Below are 20,763 nucleotides of genomic sequence, written 5' to 3'. Positions count from 1 at the left end.
GAACAAATATCTTGTTTTGCTGCCTGGCACCAGTGTTTATGTTCCCCTAATCTATGTCGTCTCCCATTCTTTCATATACTGACATAATATGTTAATTTGTATGCATGGCAGCTCCCTCACCCTTCACCAAACCCCAGCCCACAGCAGAAGTACATTTGAATAATTCAGCGGCAGCAAACACCAAGCTCTAAATTGTATATTAATTCTAAAATTACACACCACCCCCTGGGCCCGCGTTGCACTTTTAATAAGTCGTCACAGCTGTACGGAGGAGCGCTGAGTGCTGAGCTGCTCTGCACTTCCCTCAGACAGAATTATTAGACGACTCCCCGTTGTTCCACCTAACCTTTCACAGTATTGCCACAATTTAATTTGCGCTACCTTCCCATACAGTACATCTTAATTAAGTTACTGTAGTTTCATGGAGTGTGCCGTCTTTTCCTGTGCAGGCAGAGAAGTCATTTAAAGAAAAAAAGAAAAAGAGAGAGAGAGAGTGAGGCACCATCTGCTTATGAGCTCCGCTGACGGGCTAAGATGAGTAGCCGTAAAAAAAAAAAAAAAGCCTATTGGATTTTCCTTTGGAATTCCCACAGGACGTTCTGGCCAGCTTTACAGGCTGCTTATGCTCCTTGACCCACTAAGCCGTAAGAGGACAGTTGTGTCTGGCCTAAATACTGTACGGGACAGCTCAAGTCGCCTCCTCAGGGGAGAAAGCCGGCTATACCTCTCACGGTCACACAGCACTTTAAAGAGCATTAGCCTGTGTTTGCACTGCAGCTCTTCATGCTCGGTATTAACTCAATGCTCAGATCCTCACGTTGTGTCCTCGTCCTTAAATAAGTCACAAGTTCTCTGATAGCGATGTTGCTGGCATAGTACAAAAAGGCCGAATATCATATTGCATTTTGTTGTCAAGCCAGCATTTTCAAATGCCCCTCTTTGAAGCTTATTATCCTCCGAGTGTGACAAGATTACTGACGCCGGAGGGTTGAGGAGAGCTAACTCCATTAAGGAGACAGACACTCTGGTTGGTTTAGACTTCAGTTATATGACGTGGCTGTAAAAAATAAAGCTGGTCACTTGGGAGTCACGGGTGAAGGACGCCTGGCTTGATTGTGATCCGTGATTGTAAAGTTTTTCATACAGAGACGGTTCACATTGTATATTTTAAAATCATGAAACTCCATATTGGTTCAGCTATATGGCTTATTTGCTAATGCATTTCTTACAATTAGCATGAACAGAACCGCTACCAATATAATGTACTGCTGATTATTTCATCATCAGTGACAAGTCAAAATATACTTTGTTGTGAAATGTTTCCAATTTTCTTCTCAAAGTAATTTAAGCTGTTTTTTTTTTTTTTTAACGTTTTATCTTCATTTAACTAATTTGTAGCTAACTTTTGTTTTTAACTCAACTAAAAATGTGTATGTTGTTTTTATGATTTATATTGTGAAATGTCTAAATGCTTTTTGTGCTTGTGCAAAGCCCTTTGAATTACCTGGTGTCTGAAAGGTGCTATATAAATAAACTTACCTTTGCATGGAAAGAATAGATTGTTTCTCCACTCAAACATTCAGAGCGTGCAATATGCATTATTGTTTTTATAAAGCGATAAAACCTGTCACACAAGCTCCTTAAGTGTCTTAACATCTGATGTCTCAGGTGTAAGTCCCTAATTAGACAGAATATAAAGCAGCAGAACTCAACAACTTGTGAGCCATAATTAAGGCACTGAAATGTTTCCTGCCTGCACAGCACAGACTTCTAACGAGCTTCTATCTGTGAGAAATTACTGTTCAAATAGTGTTTTCACAAATGGCGGGAAGTGCGTTGGCTCGGCTGCTCTCACCCCTGGATACTCATTTCAACTAACAAGTTATCTGTTTGACTCCTATCGTTTTCTGATGTAAAGTAAAAAAACATGTTTCTGAGCAACAGGAGGAGGCATCTGTTCGAAGTGATCCACAGAACGTTTGATTTCCTTATTTTTAAATGAGCTCCAAACACCTGTATTGATGTCCACTTTGAAATGTAGACATGAGTTGTTTTATCTCAGGAAGTAAAAACCAAGGAGAGACTGTAAATCGTCCAAATGTCACTTTTAAATCAACTGCGTTTTAGCATCCAGATTTAGAATCCAAAGTATTTAAAATAATCATATGGCACACACGTCATTATCAGTGGTGATTGTCTGCTCCCACGTGTTTAAGAACGCTTTGGTTCTCGGACTTCTTCCTCTTCAAAGGGTGTAAAACTGTGGAGCCCGTGACCGACCATTTAAAACCTACAGAGACAAACAGAGGACCCAAATAATGGCTCCAATCAAAACAGCTGTGCTCACAGGGTTTATTATCTGACCATGTCGCCTCTGTTTTATCGTTTTATTGCATATACATCTATTAAATTCATTAATTTAATGCCTCTCTGTTGTTGTTTTTTTAACATTGTACATCTTAGCTTTCCGGTCAGCCTCTTATTATTTCTCTCCACCTTCTGTAATAATGGATGGATATATGTATGGATGGATGGATGATGGAAAGATAATGTAAATTACTTTGTCTCTCAACAGCATCTTGTGGACGAGCGTTGACAATTAGCATGTGTGCTAAAACACTCAAATGATGTACCTGGTTTGCTTAATGTCATTTAGATGTCCATGTCAAATAAAAAAAAAAAAAACATATCTAAAGATTGAAACCATTTTTCTGCTCCCTGGCTGAGAAATAAATGTTTAATTGTGACAGAATTTGAAGGTCCGACACCATTATAAACATATTTACAAGCTGGGCCATAGTTAACTAATATAACATTCAATTTATTCTAAGGTCTTTGAATTGCTAAATGAACACTCAAAGGACAGTAAACCGCTTATTTGAAAATAATAACGAACACAAGGGTATAAAAGGGAGTGATAGGTGTCATGGCGCTCATCAGCACTGCCAAAAGAAGCATAACGGCCTGCACACTTAGCAAGATCAACAATATCACCATCAACACCCATCTGCGGCTTATAAATGGCTCCCAGGATGTTGATACTCGTAATTTTTTGGCAAAGCATTTCTGAATATGTGGAATCAAATGGAGCGAGACGAATGTAATTGAGATACATCAATAATTCTTAGTGATCTGCACGAACCTGCGGTACTTAAAGACGATAATGATGAAGGCTTGGCAATGGCAGTGCCTTTTTTTTTTTCCTTCTCCGTCCACATGAAGGTCGACAAAGTAATCACAGGGAAGGAACATTATCTTGAAGGACGGTTCCCACTCCCTGCCAAGATTAACTTTAATGTTCCTTTTATCTGAGCTGGCAGGCCCCGGCAACAGAGTCCAAACATGAAGTTACTCCATAAGAAGGCCCGTTCAGATTTTGTTTTCGCCTTCAGTGTTTTGGGTTCAAAGTAAAAGTGACTTCTTAAGCCTTAGGTCTTCAAACAGAAGAGTAAATTACGTAATATTTCTAGTCTTGTCTAGCCGGCTCCTTCCAGAAGCTTGACGTTAATCGCCTCAAAGCAGCAACGACAGTCTTATAATCTGAGCAACATTTGGGGTAAATAAACCGTGTAAACAGCGAAGGTGTCAGTGTCTCTAACACACTCAGATTCCAGATGATCTTCCTTCTTAAGTACCTCAGTTAGGATCTCTGTTTGCATGTTGAGCGATGTTAAGGAGTCCGTTTGAGTGACGGCACACTCTCGTCTTGTTGTGGAGTATTTCTCTCTGCAAGGGGTTTATCGTTGCCGTTAGTGGAAGAAGAAAAAAAAACACAACTGCAATTGGACGGTGTTTTATGCGTTTCATCACGTCAAGGAAAACAAAAACCCACTTCTGCTGTTTGTTTTCTGTCAGACACGAGCAGTGTGTGCTTTACGCTCTTCACTCCTCAGCTCATGTGCGAGGTTTTTTGGTGACAGTGTATTTTATTCTGCCCTTTTGAAAAAGCCCCCCTATTGAGTTTAAACGGTATAACCCTCAGAAGGCCAAATAACAAGAGCCTCTGCTCCTCTCTCTGACGCTTTTCAACCGAGGGCAGAGACACAGAATCAAACAGGTTTCATTACAAAATAAAAGATTCTATTGCTTTGAAAAAAAATTGTCTTTTATTTGATTCTTTGCACAAAAAAAAAATAAAATAATTGATCAACCTTGTTCTCGTGATTTAAATTCCTGCGTTCTGAAAATATGAGTAATACTCACCCACGTGTCAGCTTGTATGGACCAAAACAAATCTTTGTCAATGTTTCTCTGAACTTCATGTAGTTTATTTGTTAACTTTAAAAACAGATCTGCTTTATTAACCTTATCACAGTGCAAAATTAAATTAGATAAAAATGAAAAATAATTGGGCGGACATGTGATTGTTACGATTAAATAACGAGGAACTACTTCAATGTGTGGATTCAACAGAAGTGTGAATTTAGACGAGTTGACTATTTTACCACCTGGGTTATACAGGGCTGGTAATAAAGACGGAGGCAACACACAGATAAATTATTATTTTTTTAAAGGGGAACGGGAAAGAAGCCACAGGCCGGCCCGCATTGAGGACTTTAGCCTCCATACATGGGGAAAGGCTGAGGTGGTGGCATCAAGCCCAGCTGAGAGGGTGTGAGAGTCTCAATCAGGCAGGCCGAGGCCCTTCTCAGCTGAGCAGGTAACAGCTAACGAGTCTCCCAGCTCCAACCACAGTGACAACTCCAAGCACCTGAAGCAGTGGGAGCAAAGAAGGAGGGACTGTCACAGGTCGAAAACACGACGAAAACAGTCCAAATTCAGCACGATTTATCCAACACAGCTAAACACCGCGCAAATGATGTAAACTTACAGCACTTTGTGGTTTACCTGCAATTCATCCATTTCCCTAATAACACATGTGACGGCTATTTGAAATTCTGATGACAGCAAATAACGACAATGTCGTTAAAGTCAACGGCCGGCGAGTGAGCAAGTAGAGAGTGCACTATGTAAGCCGCGACAGATTTGAGTGAGTGATTTTGGACATACCCGTAGATTCACATTCGAATCCTCATACTGGATCCTTGAAGATATACGATTACTCTATTTTACACTATCAGCAGAAACTGTCGTCGCACGATGAGCAAACCAAAAAGTATGAAATATGCTGGGAAAAAAAAAGAAGCTCCCCTGTGGTTTGCTGTTGTAACCACTTAACACTCCGCTCAATGTAATGTGAAGTAGAGATGGGAGTAGCGTGGGGTGCTTACAATTAGTTTGCAATCTCTGACAAATGGGGTTGTTGGTGGAAACGCTCTCAGAGCTGCATCCTGATGTGGACAGAATGCGAGAGGAGTCGGGCCCACGTTCAGTCATTAGTCGAGGGAATGAAATGGGACGGAAAGTTGCCAAGTGGCTGCCAGGTGCTCTCATATTCACACTCCAGCACATACACAGAGACTCAACACACATGCTGCGTGCACACTGTGTGAGGGTGGATGGATCACATTTCTTAAAGTGCTTCTTTTTTTTTTTGTAATGTTCACAGAAATTCAATATATGTGTAGTGTTTTATTTTTTACGTAACTCTGGTTTTCAGATTACATTACAGAGCAAGTTATGCAACCTCAGTGTAGGCAAATGTAATACACAGAGAGTAGAATCTGCTGAGCCATATGAAGGGTGTTGAGTCAACTATCTTTATCACAGCATGTTCAAATACCTGACACAAGAGGCTAAAAAGCATAGTAACCAGAAAAAAAAGCAGGTGCACATGAGAGTGATGGATGCAGGGTAGAAGTCCTAGCTACACTGCCTTCATATTACAAAAATGTCTAGGGGAGTCAGTATACAGAAATATCTAATAAAAATGTTGAAATCCTTTTTTACTTTCTTATATAAGGAGAGAATAAAGTGATTCTAGTTTATCGTTTATTTTAACAAGTCCTCAAACCTTTTTTTTTTAAACAGTACTCAAACAGTGAGAGGGCTGTTCTTGACCAAGGAGAAATACATTATTGACTAACGTCTGAATCCTCTCATTCCCTGTATTGAATTTCACAAGATTTATCTTTTAAGCACTTATATAAGCGACCACAGTTCTGAATAAGTAATTCCGTTTTGGATTTAATCAAAATATTAAATTAGCATCTGTAATCTCATTATGTTGGCTGAGAAGGCAGAAACGGTACAGTGATTAATGAAAGGCCTAATAATCTCCACTACCTGTACATATAAGCTTTAAAAAAATGTTTCCTATTCTTTGAAATACAGATTTTTTTTTTTAGCTACAATCACGTAGCGTAACTAAGTCTGTAATCCTAAACTAGACTCAGGCTTCTGGGAACATTAACCAGGAAACAGACAAAAGTTTCCTTTTTGCACTTCTGTGAGTTTACTAACCAAAATCAGATTAATATTAATTAATATTCAGATGAATACATGGATGGATAGATAGATGATTCATAGATGGATGGATACATGGATGATGGATGGATGATGGATGGATGGATTGATGGATATATGGATGGATGATAGATGGATGGATGGATGGATGATAGATACATGGATGGATGATAGATGGATGGATGGATGGATGATAGATACATGGATGGATGGATGATAGATACATGGATGGATGGATGATAGATACATGGATGGATGATAGATACATGGATGGATGGATGATAGATGGATGGATGGATGATAGATACATGGATGGATGATAGATACATGGATGGATGGATGATAGATACATGGATGGATGGATGATAGATACATGGATGGATGATAGATACATGGATGGATGATAGATACATGGATGGATGGATGGATGGATGGATGGATGGATGGATTGATGGATGGATGGATGATAGATACATGGATGGATGATAGATACATGGATGGATGATGGATGGATGGATGGATGGATGGATGATAGATGGATGGATGGATGGATGGATGATAGATGGATGGATGGATGGACATTTGAGTAGTGTTTGCATTCGTACATGTGCATGCTGACACATCTTGACATTTCTTATTACTGTCAACCAAATGTGACCCATTTAAGCTCTTCCTGTAAGCATGCACGCTGAACGTATTATATGTAGTTTATATTGGTGGCCCTTTGAGAGATATGCATTAGAAAATAACATGCAAACATTTGATTAGTATTGTTTAGTTCTCTGTGTTTACTGCATCTGCCAAATGAACCAAACAATGTCTCACAGCGTCTGTTTATCAATGAGATACAAGATGACTGGGTTGACACTGTTGTTGTAGAATAACTAGAAAGAGTTAAACAAGGGAAATTGTTCTCCATGCAATCAACCATTCACACATCATTGTATGGTAAGCTCTGTTGTCATTCAGTGAATTTAACATGGCTAAAGTTATTGGAGGATAATCTTCATGGCTGGAAGAACCCAATGTTTTACTGTACTTAGCAGCACCTGTGGAGATAAACAGTTGGTTGGCTCAGGTGTACTTTTGGACCTCATTCACACAGAGCTGACGGTTTGAACTTTCTGCCTTCCTCTTTACATTCAAGTTTATATTTTCTTTGAACTTAATCAAGCTTTTGAAGATTCATGATCAGTGTTTTTTGTTTGATCCTGCATATCAACTGTTGGGACGACTGTGCACTTCTTCAGTCATTTCTCCCGCAGATCAGCGAGGAATTTTGGCTTTGGATTCTCGACTCTAAACCCAGCGTCTTTCGCTGTGTTCACCGCTATAGCTAGTTTGCTTTGTTCTGATTCAGATAATAAATAACTCATTGTTGAATTTTCCCATGGGTCGTTTATTGTTCACACTGAAATATTGCAAAGTGCCAAAGCACACAACAACGCAGGGCTTTCATACAGTTCGTTATAGCCTTCTTTCCTCCCTGCAAAGTAGGAAAAATATGCCTTGTGTGCTCGTCACACTTTGCATTCTGGGACAACCCTCAGACACTCGTTGGCTCGTTAACCTCGCGACAGCACGAGTTGTGGGTTGATATTTTTGGCAGATGAACATATTTGACACCACTCACAAAATAATAGCCTATTACTATTTTTACAATGATTATCAGCTGTAATTGAAAAAAAACTATCACTGCGCATTACCTCTACAACTACTAGGCTTCAACTTCTGCTGCTTCTTCTTCTGATGAGTCATCCAGTCATTTGTTCAGGTCCCTGGTTTGATTATGTTCTCACTACAAACATACCGCTCCAGGGTTCGATTGGAAGCGAGCCGACACCACCTCTTCTTGGCAATCTTGGCTCTTGTTTTTTTTTCTTCCGAATCTGAGTGCGACTGCTGCGTTCAAACACGTCCAAATGAACCGGGTGTGAAAACACACTTGACGAGTATAGCAAATTAAAGGGCTAACATTATATTGTGCTTGGCTCAATCAGAAAAAAAAGTGACTTTACAGACATTAATTTAACACAAAAATTGTCTTGTCAGTGTGTCTTACTTTGGTTATCATATAACTGATTTTTTGAAGCAGCCTTTCTTGCCTCTTGGGAAGACACATAGTAATGGCTGTAATCTTTGCAATTATATCAGAAATTGTTTCTGCTAATATGATGGGTTTCCAGTTAAATATTTAGAGTGGACACTCATGTTCACACCTCTTACTAAAATTCCCCAAATTTGGGAGAGAAAACCAGGATCTGATGTATTCATTTAGGATCAGTGTCAGAGCAGCAGAATTCATATATATTCATATATATATATATATATATATATATATCCTCTTTACAGCACCTCGTCATTAGAGGTGCAGGAGGAGCGTTGTTGTTGCGACTCCTGTCACCTCTGCACTTTTGACTATTAAAGATAAAATTGCTTTTCCGCTGTTCAGCTGTTTTTGTTTAGTTTAGTTTATTAGGATCCCAATTAGTTTAAGACATGAATTTCTAAACTGTGAATGCTAAAACTATCTGTTCACCACGAGTGGACTACACTTTTTTTGTATCGTAAGAAGCGAAAAGCAGAGTAAAGCTGCAAGGTTGGAGAGCGTTAAAAAGGAAAAAAAGGCCTTCCACTTCATTAATGATGCCAAGGCTGCATCCTCTGCTCACCAATAGTCCGATTTCAAGTTGAAAAAAAAGGCAAATGCAAAAAAAAAAGAGAGGCAAACAAATTAAATTCAAAAGTATATCCAGTCAAAGTTCACGGCCATATAAAACATGATAATCATATTTCCACCTGTACATTTCTGAGGATTATCTTATGATCCCTGCACTTACATAATCACCATGAAAAAAACTATATAGAAGGTAACTATGACTAAAAATAAAGCATAACGCAGGAGCTCACTTGGATTTTGCATTTCAGATGAAAGACCAAGGAATGGACTCACTGAGGTGGAAGGGAAGTCATCAATGTTTTAAACTTGGAGGGTTATTCAGCTCCGAAGGGTTGAAAAAGCTCTTGTGCCTTAAATAGCTTCTCATAAAATGTTCACGAGTTGTTTATGCCACCAGGAGTCTTGTCACAGTGTAGCAATTAGCATACAGTGAGGGGGGGGGGGAGAAGTGTTTTTTAGCAGGTGATAACACAACACCTACATGTGTTGCTGATGGATACAGATCTGTCAGCAGGTCGGAAACAGAAAGGAATAAAAGTCCTCATCGGCTGCCTTTCTTCCAACCAGTGCTACTAAACACCAGTTCAATGCAAATGGGAATTCTTACCAAGCATACCACTGGTGACTAAATGTATTTAACAGAGGAAATACATAAATTGACAGCTGTGAGAAAGTGACATTTTGCATAAAATGTAAGCTACGCAAAACTTCTCTAAGTGGAGCGGAGTAGTTGCTTGCAGCATATTTTTACTTACTGAGAACTTCCTCTGGCAACGCAGTCGCTTCAAGCCAAAAGATAGGATTGAAAGCCCCAAGGTCAACAACAGCAGAACATAACAAACTGCACCGTTTTTCACTTGAAAATAAATAAAGGACATTTTTTTCATCACAGAAGGGGCAGCTGTGGCTCTGTCGGTAGAATCGGTCGTCTCTTAAACAGAAGGTCAAGAGGTCACCTCCAGCTCCTGCAGCCGCATGTCTGATGTGTCTTTGTGTGAGGCACTTAACCCCAAGTTACTCCTGTTGCTTTGTTGGTTAAACATGTGTATGAAAGGATTAGTTACTTTGCATAGCAACCTCTGCCATCAGTGTGTGTGTGTGTGTGTGTGAATGTGTAGGCGTGACCTGCGATGTAAAAGTGCTTTGAGTGGTCTGAAGAGTAGAAAGGTACAACATGTACACACTCAAGTCCATTTAAATCATATTTTTCTATGTGTTCTTTTTTTTTTTAATTTCTTATCTGAATCTGGTCAAGGGTTTGTTAAAGTATCTCTTCATCGCAGAACTAAACACTGCTTCAAACCGTATTGGAGGCCTTAAATGTTGATCCATGTTTATAGCTCCTCATGCTGTCTCTGGGCCATTAAATGTGCTCATTCGTCAAGTATCCATATTTCAAAACACACGAGCTCAATGAATACACAGCCGCGTGTAAAAAGCGATAACTATAGCCGTGCAGACTTTGGATTAGGCACAGCAGTGCTGGCGTTACAAACATGATGGTGCCTGCAGATTTTGAGTAAAACATCAGGAAGCCTCTCAAAGTAAATTGCCAGAAAAGTTGCTTCCAGCTCATTTTGTACTTACAGATCGCAGTACATCCTTTGGCTGCAGCTGCCTTCAGCACAGTGTGGAATTGATAGCCCAAGGACAACAACACAGAGCCAAACCAAACAAACTCAATAACTTCTCACAGTTTGTACCAACTATGACGAACATCTCGTCTAATTCGTTTTTGTGAATCGATTGTATTTTCATGACCCCTTTTTTTTAATTATTTTGACAAACTGAGAGGGGACTGAAGTTTTTGTTTAAAAAAAAATCGAAAATGTTTTTTCCAGCTTATTTCACTTGGAGAGTACATCCTTTGGGGAGGAATCTGCTTGGGGCACAAAATGGAGTCAATAGCACAAAGACAAAAACATGGTGTGAAAAAAAAGAACATACCAAAACAAAAACAAAATGTTCACCACCAAGAGTTTTGTATAACAGGGGTCCATAGTTGTCTAAAAATCCCACCACCAGGGGGCTCTCAATCAAAACAATAACAAAAGATGACATCGAGGCTGGCGGGGAATCATGGGAGTGTTTCTCTCTGCCACTCCACCCCCAACCCCCGAATGGAAAGTTGACCGTAAAGTCATGACGAACGGGTGAGGAAGAGAATATGTTTAATGACGACGTCATGTATCCAAGTATAATCGACATGATGTTTTTATCACAGCATACTTACAGCAACAGGACGGCAGCTTTGGGTTTCCACGGCAACGATACACATCGTCCGTCTGTCTTGGCATGTCAGAACAGTAGATAGGAGCTGCTACATCTGTAAAAATTAAGGAATTGTTCAGCCTTGATAGCTGTTGGAAAATAAAACATTTTTAAGGATTTAAAAAAAAAATTAATTTAGATATTTTAGGGTAAAAAAATCTACTTATTACACGTTTCAGACTTCCCGTTATGAAAGGGTTTTTATGTGATGCTTTAGTTTAATTTGCATATAAAAAATGGTGTCTGCTGGTTACAGGCTTGTTAAAGCGTCTGTCTGCCTAATGGCAACACAGTTTATTCCCTTAATGAAAGTCTACAATAATATCTACATGTCTGTGCATACCTGCATCTCAAGCTGGCTGTAGCTGCACAAGGCTCGGGGCCATTAACCTGCTCCTTCTATAAATATGTCACCAACAATTTATTATCTACAAATAGGTGACATTCAGGAGCTGGATGCTCCTGAGACATCGCTAATGGTCACAGCTTAATGCAGTCATCGCGCGGAGAAAAACCTCGGCCTGAAGACAGATTTAATGGCGTCAACTGTTGAGCCGTGAATACAGTAAACTTTTTGTTTGCTCGACAACAGGTTGGCTAAAAATATCCTTAACTGCTTTCTGCTACAGTAGAGGCCTGTGTTTTTTTTTTAATATTCACCCATTTGTGCCTGCTGAACGTCTGCTGAGACTTTCAAAGAACTTAATCTAGCAAAGTGTCGACTGGTGCGAGACAATCTGGCCTTGTTTATGCACCGTGTGAAGTTTTAAGTATTATTTTAGTTGTAGTTTATTCTGATTCGCATCCCCTTGTTCTCGCTCACGGGCCTTGTGGGGCAGCTTAACTCGGTGCACCGAGTGAGCTCAGGGCCTCTGACTGTTGTTTACCCCTCTCTGCTCTCTCCCAAAGGACTCCGAGCTGCTGTAATGGAAAACATCAGATGACTTCCAGACAAACATTCTTAGTTTAGATATAGAGAAGAAAAAGCCACTCAAAAAAATAGGAATCACAGTGGCGCTTCTTTTTTTCTTATAGAAAGAGATGCATGTCTGAGAGTGATTGTGCTTGGAAACATTGCTCAAGTGTTTGTGTGCATTTAGATTCAGCCGGAGCAGCAGAGATGTCAAAAGGCAGCAACAAAAAGAGCCGATTGTTGCACATTTGTAGAGAGGGCAGTTTCCATTAAAATCCTTTTGTATGTGTTTTTTTTTTTTTTTTCCAGCTGTGGAAGCGAGGTTTTCATCCTCTTACAACAACAATCTGATCATGAGTACTTCAGTTATCCTTTTACATGGTGTTCACCTCATTATGCATGCATCGGGGGCTGATGCCCTTCAAAGATGCTCACCGGAGTCACATATGTCAAGACCTTGATGTTGCATACACGCTCTGACTAAAGGTCAACATTTTACCTGCACCCGGCACATTTTCCATCTGCTTTGTTTTTAATGAGACAATTCAAGCTCATTTCTATCGCCCCTGGAGCTTCTCTGCAAGCCACACTTTTTTCTTTTTGTTGTTGTTGTTGTTGTTTCAAACAAGGTTATCGATGTGCACAAAGCTGAGGGTTAAATGAAGGGTTTGTTGTAATGTAAATGTTCATTTAAAGGATGCAGTTATTAAGTCTTTAAGAACTCTGACAGCTCTTGCACAGAGTCGTTGTTGCCATGTCAACCTGTGTTAAACAATTCATAATCATTACCTTCAAATACCCCGGGTAGTGCAGCTCTCGAAACGGTTGATTCTTGTTATATTTATTTTATTGGAGTGACAAAACCGTGGACTGAGTTAGAAATTGTTGTGAGACAGTGCGGAATAATAATATGCAGGAAAACAGCCACAGGTCAGAATCGTATCGCCGCTGCCCGCCTGGAGGACACCAGCCTCTGTGGGGCGGGAGAATTAACAAATCGGTCGCCAACCACCACGAATGAAATGTAAAATGCTGTAACTGAGGCTGCATGGTGGTGCAGTTGTGATGCTTCACAACGAGAAGGCCTCTCTGTCGGCTTCCTCCCACAGTCCAAAGACATGCTCACTTAATGTAGGTGAGGTTAATTAGTGACTCGTAGGTGTGAATGTGACTGGTTGTCTGTCTCTCATTGGACGTCATCCCTGGTATGGGCTGGATACCACTCCAGGGTGTAACCCCACATCTCGTCCAGTGGGGACCAGCTCCAGACCTCCAGCTACCCCAAACGGCAAGAGCAGTAAAGATAATGGACGCAGAGACTTATTAAAAAATGAGAGAATCTCTGTAAACACTAAATAAATCTGTGATCCAGTCCTACCTGTCAGAACACAAAAAAAGGCTTCTGTTTACACCGTTAGGTTTGTGCTCATGGTTTATAGTGAGAGGAGTAAAAACCTAAAAGTCACACTGATTGTTGATCATCAGTCACCAACAGATGATCTCTAAATGTTCTTTCGTGATGTTTTTGTTGTTGTCTTGAGTGTTGGCCGTGCTGCAGTTTAAGAAAGAATTCGAGTTACATACTAACATATTGCAAAAAACAGACTTTTCTGTCGTTTAGCCAAAGCGCACATCTGTCGGGGAAATTCCACATCATTATATTTTACACACAGTGTTGTATCATAGCACATCATACTGCCATGTCATTCTGTTGAAGGTTTTGATAACAACCCTCCGGATCACTTTCATCAGCACGGAGCATCGTGTATTCTCTCCATGCTCCGACACGTAATAGGTCGTCAGTGAATGGCGCAGCACAATCCCTCATTTGTCTCCGATGTCAGCTGATGAGCGGACCGTTGGATGTGCATACTGATGACAGATGACTGCGCCCTTCGTTGACCCTGCTGGTGGCAGAGGATGCCTGGCTGTGCGACACAAATTCACTAAATAATCATTATGCCATGGCACCACGGGGATTTAATAAACTAGCAAATTGACTGGCTCCAATCAGGTCACAGTGTACACACTCGTATCTCGTCTAAATCCTCTGTGACGGCCGCAGGATAATGCACGGCCTCAGTGTGAGGGAGCTGCAAAGGATGTGAATGAGGCTCAACACTTCAAGTCAGTTTGTTTACCCGATTTATTAAAAGCCTAAAACAGGGGCTCAGATAGTCATGAATGCTTTTTAATTAAAACTCATTTATTCTGCCAAATTTATGGATTTCATATCACCTGGTTTTCCCCCTGATGTCCTGCGGGGAATTAAAGAGAGTTTTCACAGGTTACACTGTTATCCGAGGCTCTGCAGGAAAAGCGAGAGTGCACAAATAACAAGGGTTTTGGTTTTCTCAGACAGGAACTGATATTTAACTCCACCGTGTGAAGCAAAGCCGTCTCTCTAATGCATCGCCATAACTATTTGCTGAGGCGTATCAGTTAATATATCAGGAAGCTATTGTGCTCAAAGCCAAATGCATCATAGATTGTAATTAAAGCAGCGAAGCACCACTCTCGAGTCGATATTTATTTGTCAGCGGCGCATACAAAGAGAGTGCAACGTGAGAGTGAAGTTTGTGCCACTCTAACTCTGTGTGGTTGTATTTCTCTCTTCAGATGGACATAGTGTATCACTGCCTGTTTCCTGTAATACACCTGAAGGTCATTTTTAATTAAAGAGTCGGAAAACATCTTTGTTCATATGCATTTATTGTAACCTTGTTACATGCAAAAATGCATCTTTTTATGGTTCTTTCTGCATCATAACCTCAGCATCAACTTGATTCATATTCAACAAAGACCACAGCCATTTCTCATATAACCAGCTTTGAGTTTAGAGGGAATAATCATGAAAATGATAACCTTGCCTCAGGTTTCAAGAGCCTATATTGTAAGCAAAACAAATCAAAGATTGACATTTATATCTACAGATATTTTCATTGTGAATACGCTGCAGTGGCATTGAACTTTCTGAAGATAGTTCCACTTCAACTTTAGTTTTTGATGCTATAAAAGATTTAGTCTTGTTGTCTTTGTTTCCTTCAAACTTATTTACACCTTAAAAAAGAAAAACAGCCTAAAGCAGGGACGTGAGCGAAAAGGTGACCAGGGGTGGTAAGAGCCCAACCTTGAAATCTTTTTTTATTTTTTTTATTTATATATATTTATTTAGTTTTTCAAAAACCACAGAACAGAAAAATCCCAACAACGCAGGACAAAACACACAAAGACAGAAACACTCGCAAAACAAGACAAAAACAAAACACAGAAGAAAAAAACAAAAAAACCTAGAAATCTGATTGGCCAACCCCAACAATGCCGAGGCGGAGCTTACGTCAAACTATTAGATCTTTTTTTGCAGAAGGCTGCTGCTAGTTTTCTTCTTCTTCTTCTGGTTGTATTTTAGATTGGAAATAAAAACTCTGTATTTCATACGACAGGTGCTTTGGAAAAAGTAATTCTGTCTTATTTGTCATGAATTAACGAGTAATGAGTAATGAGATGGTAATGAGTCGGGACTAAAACATTGCAAGTTAGACATTTTAAAGTTCTTTAAATTTTGACTTTAAACAAGCACCTTCTTTTTGTGTCAGTAAAAAATGAAGCTGATGTTTCCGTTATGTTTCTTAATAAAGTTTATATTATTAACAAGGTTAGAATGGGAAAATCATTTATTTCAATGTGACTTTTTGCACACGCCTGACTTCAGTCCCCGCCCCTTCATGAGTCCCACTCCGACCTGTGGCTTCTCAGACGTAGACTTCGTTTATCCCAGAGGGCAATGCGATTCCCTGCATGTCATTCCCAATTTTCTCGTCTGATTTCCGACTCTTTCCACTGTCCAATCTGTCTATTTCTTGTTCCTTGTGGTATCAAACATTTAATGATATCTTTTGATTTTTATTAATGTGTGAAATTCAATACTCTGATATCCTGATTCAAAACATGGAAACGTCTTTGCTGGTTTTGAGATCTTAATCAGAAATCATTAAGACCCAACGAATGACAGGCTGCTCTAATGTTTCCATGTCAACCCCATGTCTTCTTCTAGGTTTGTCCCCTCTGTGTAATCCTGTCATGGTGATAGAGCGTCTATGTGGCGTGCTTATTATGCGTTAGGCGTGTTCCGTGATTTATTTTGTCTTCATTAAAACATAATTCATAAGACAGATTCATGAGGCTGTTTCCTGTTGGCACTGCAGCATCTGTGGTGTCAGAGCTCTCATTCATCCCCGCTGAACATGACTGAGTCTTTCTGTCTCAGAGTGTGGACATGTGATGTGTGAACTTTACAGCTTTCATGGCGGCCATTAAACGGGCTCCGCCTGTAATGCTATAAAAGAGAAAATGACAAGGCGTATATTTTTATTGTAATCCCATTACTTTGGCAGTTTTCTAAAGGACTGTATGAACACTTGTGAATGCAGTGACCTTTGCACAAATTGAATAAGCAGTGGACTAACCTGTAATCATTTCCAATATAGCCTTTATGTGATGTTACAATGCAGCCTTGAGAGGCTTTTAGTCTTATTATTTTGACTGTTTCCACGCCCCGTTCTCGTTATACGTCTTTTCTTCACCATCTCTCAAATGCAAAGTGTGAGCAAGCTGCTGGATTTGATTTGGTTGATGTATGACTTTATTATTGGTGCAAACCTCCTCAGCACCTGCGACAGTGGAGTCTGTACTTTTAGAAAATAGATGCACATTTGGATCAATTCTTCAAAAAAATAAAAAAACTTCCGATGAACGGAGTCTTTCTTTCTCTGTATTTTTCCTGCTACCTATCTAATCCCCTCAGAGAATGTCTCCTTGTCTTGCTTCGTCCGTACGGGGTGTGGAGTTCAGGGTCTGCTGCAGACCTGCACCTCCAGGACTGCAGGCTTGGAAGTAAAAAAAAAAAAAATGTGATTGTGCTTTCCTTTTCAGTCCAAACCATCAAACTCGCTCAGTCCTTGGATCAAATGAATTCCCCCTGATATGTCATGCTCCCTCATTACGAAGGTCACTTTTTTGAGAGAAGGAATTTTCTAGCTGCAACGCCTAAACCTCCTGACTGTGGAGAGTGACTGAAGGTATACTCACTATAATCACAGCAACATAGGGGAGCGCATTAAAGGTAAACACAACCTTTGACAGCAGTTCTTCACCTTGTTGTGGTTTTCTGGGCCTTTAAGCCTTTATTGGAAAGGACGGCTGAGGAGAGACAGGAAACGTTGGGAGCAGAGGGCGAGGGATGGACGTCATAGTCGCTGCGATGAGAGCTATAGACTCATACATACATGTACATGGGGCACATGACAGAAAAGGTGAATGGAGCTCGAGCTTGTATCGTATGCATTAAATATCACACCGCAGGTCACATCTTCACGTTCACACACTGATGGTGGAGGTTGCTATGGAGACTGAACATAAACCCATTCATCCACATTCATACGCTGTCGATGAAGCAGCTGGAGCAGTGTCCTAGGACACACCCACATGTCGCTGCAGGCAGCTGGGGATCGAACCCGTGATCTCTAGTTGTGAGATGACCGACTAACAACCGCCACATACATTAACTGTTAGACTATCTGGAGCCCAAGCTTTTTGTTTTTTTGACGTTTTAAGTGAAACATTTGTAGATTTCTCAACAGACGAGAAGTTATAAACTGTAAGGTTAACTGAAACAAAAAAAATTTTTAAGACTGTGTTGAACGAGTTTTGGCTGTTTTAAAGGAGTGAAATAATCTTTTCTTTTTTTTTACAAGGGATAAAGCATTGATTGAAAAACATATTCCAAAAAGATTCAATAGGACAAAGCAGGTTTCAGGAAAAAAAACCGATTATTTTTCTTTTACAGATTTCTTTGTGGCATCTTCATGAAAAATCGTAATTATTTTTAGTTGCACAGTACAGCAAACGTGACTTTATGGAAACACAGTGGATTACATTTAGAGTATTAAAGCGGCAGAGATAAATTAAATTGACAATGAAAAGAAGCAAAAAAAGAAGTCACCTCCTCGTCAAGATATTGCTGATTTTCTTAATCAAGATCAACACACTAATGAATAGATGAGGGAAAGAAGTCTGTCGACACATCTATACTGATATTGTGTAGCGTTCCTTTTTCTTTAACTTGATTACATTTCATCAATCTGTAAACCTCAGGCTTTAAGTTAATTAAAACAGAGTGGGCGACAGAAACACAGCAGATCTACAATATGGTTTTTTTTAAATGTATATGAACACTTTCATTCACCATGCTGTCAGGAAGCTGAACTCTCTACCCTCTTCTTCTGCCCCCCCTCCTCCCCTCCCTTCGCCAGAGCATGTATTTAAAAAAATAACAGTGAAAATGACTGAGAAAAAAAAAAAAACGAGAAAGGACATCGCCTCCTTTGGAACGTAAACTGGAAAATACTATGAAATCATTTAATGATAATCTCCTTTCTTAAATGTTACTTCTGCCCGTGTAGATTGACCTTTCTTTTTTTCTCCCTGTGTGATTTTTCTACAGGCTTTATGGGGCACAGTGGCCTGCCGGGTCCATGTGAACACAAGTACTGTGGCTTGGGGCGTCACTGTGTGGTCAACCATGACACCGAACAAGGAGAGTGCAAGTGCTTGGATCACTGCAAGCCACACTATAAACCGGTGTGTGGCTCTGACGGGAAGCTGTACCAGAACCACTGCGAGCTGCACAGGGCCTCGTGTCTCAGAGGACACAAGATCACCATCATGCACAGCGAGGAGTGCTTCTACAAAGGTAAGAGTCGTGTAACCTTTCTCGATATGAGTGTGAGGCCCAGTATGAACCTCACACACTGCACATCAATGTGTCCAATGAATGTGAGGTCCCTGTAGCTTGGTTACCTTTTTGAGTAATGTTAGCATGGAGCATAAATGTGTGTTGCATCTAAAATATGTACAGAAAGATCGCGTTTGCATGGACTGGAGGCTTCTTCTCAGTTTGAACAGTCAGCTTACTCCCAGTCTGTTCGCCATTTGCCTTCGGTATAGGTCAACTAGAATGAAGGAAATGACCTACAAAGTGCACAGTATGGTGTACTCCAACATATGCAGTCTGACTATAGGTACCCCAATGGGACACACATGCTTTGCCCTGGGCGGTGTTAGCGCCTTTCTGACCAACCGAGCTGAACATGAATTCAGCGAGGTTACTCATGACCTCGAGGAAAATGGAAATGAAGGTGATTTAGGAAGACTTTTAAATGGAGAAGGTGAGGGGGGGGGGGATCAATGTGCAGGAGACTGGCTAGCAAGATGTCGGCTGCTAAGTTAACTGCACCAGTCTTTCTCCCGGGCCCGTATTCACAATCTACGAATCCTCTCAAAGAGCTCCTAATTTAACTTCAAAATTCCTCGCAAGGACTCTTAGACGAGGAGGGATTTAGGAACATTTTCAGAGCAACGCTGAGAATGGAAGAGACACAAACTTTTATCTTACTGAGGAGACGCTGCTTTGTATCGTATGACACATTTTTTGAGGTTTAGTCAAAAAAGAAACTTTACATATCGCGCTCACAAGCTGTTTGAAATCAAAAGCCCTCTCGTGCAGCAGCTTCTTCACATGCTGCTCGTTAAATCAGCAGGTACGTTGATCTGCCTTAATTAGGGATTGGCTGCACATGTGGAGGTGACCGCATGTTGAGAAACACAACATGCATGTCTCACTGTGAAACCAAAATACGGTCACAGACGGATTGAAATGTCTGCACAGATCACTTTGTTCAGCCTAACTGTGACTCAGAAATATTCCTCATGTGTTTTGAAGAATATTTCCCCATTTTTCTCCTCAGCTTGAGAAACTCTTCATCCAGTTAGAAGTCCTCCTCACTCCTCACAGTTTTACACCTGAGGATCTCTTTTAAGGGCTAAGACACTTTCATCTTTGCAAGGATCGAGACTGAACTTTGAGGGGGAATTCTGAGGAAAATATCCTGATTCTAAGAAGTTTTGTAGAATTGTATCACTTGGAGCCCTTCTGAACACTTGCAAGGCTTTGTGAATACGGCCCCTTTATATGGAAAGGTTTTGTGCAAAGTCTCTTTTTTTTGGGGGGGGGGGGGGGGGGGGGGGGGTGAGAAAAAAGGATGTTTTGAATCTGTTGGTGGAATATAAAGCTTCAGTCTTCACCCAGTTAGTTTAACGCAGCAAAAGGACTAAAATATGTACATGTAGCCTTGACAAATCTGAAGGTAACAAAATCTGCCTTCAAGCACACCTGAAGGTCACTAATTAAGCAGTTGCCATGCAACAAGGGGAAACCAAGGAGATTTTCTTTTTTGCACCCAAGACATAGTCCCTTACCTCACAGAGCACACGCATGCACAAGATCAGTTCATACTCAAACGTTTGAGGATTGAACACAAAAAGACGAGGTATTAGAAACGTGGTTATTTGAGATCGGATGAAGGTCGCCCTTGTTATTTTGGGACGTTTGAAGTGGTATCCTTTGCATCAAATACTTTCCAGGACAGAAAATATTTACCAGATCAAACTGTCCTTTCATGTGTCTGCAGAGGCG

The 20,763-nt window shown here is 40.4% G+C and overlaps 1 protein-coding gene across 2 annotated transcripts in view; it reads left to right on the top strand.

The window, feature by feature from the left end:
• Positions 1–20,763, top strand: part of fstl5 (follistatin-like 5) — a 176,867-nt gene that overhangs the window by 48,809 nt on the left and 107,295 nt on the right. For both annotated transcript variants that reach the window (XM_079351527.1, XM_079351526.1), the window contains one exon: positions 18,733–18,981. In XM_079351527.1, coding sequence (XP_079207653.1) covers positions 18,733–18,981 — 249 coding nt within the window. The remainder of the gene's footprint in view (positions 1–18,732; positions 18,982–20,763) is intronic.

This window comes from Symphodus melops (assembly GCF_947650265.1).
Source record: "Symphodus melops genome assembly, chromosome: 9".
Classification (NCBI taxonomy): Eukaryota; Metazoa; Chordata; class Actinopteri; order Labriformes; family Labridae; genus Symphodus; species Symphodus melops.
Note: the sequence above shows the minus strand (reverse complement) of the source record. Positions and strands in the feature narration are given on the sequence as shown.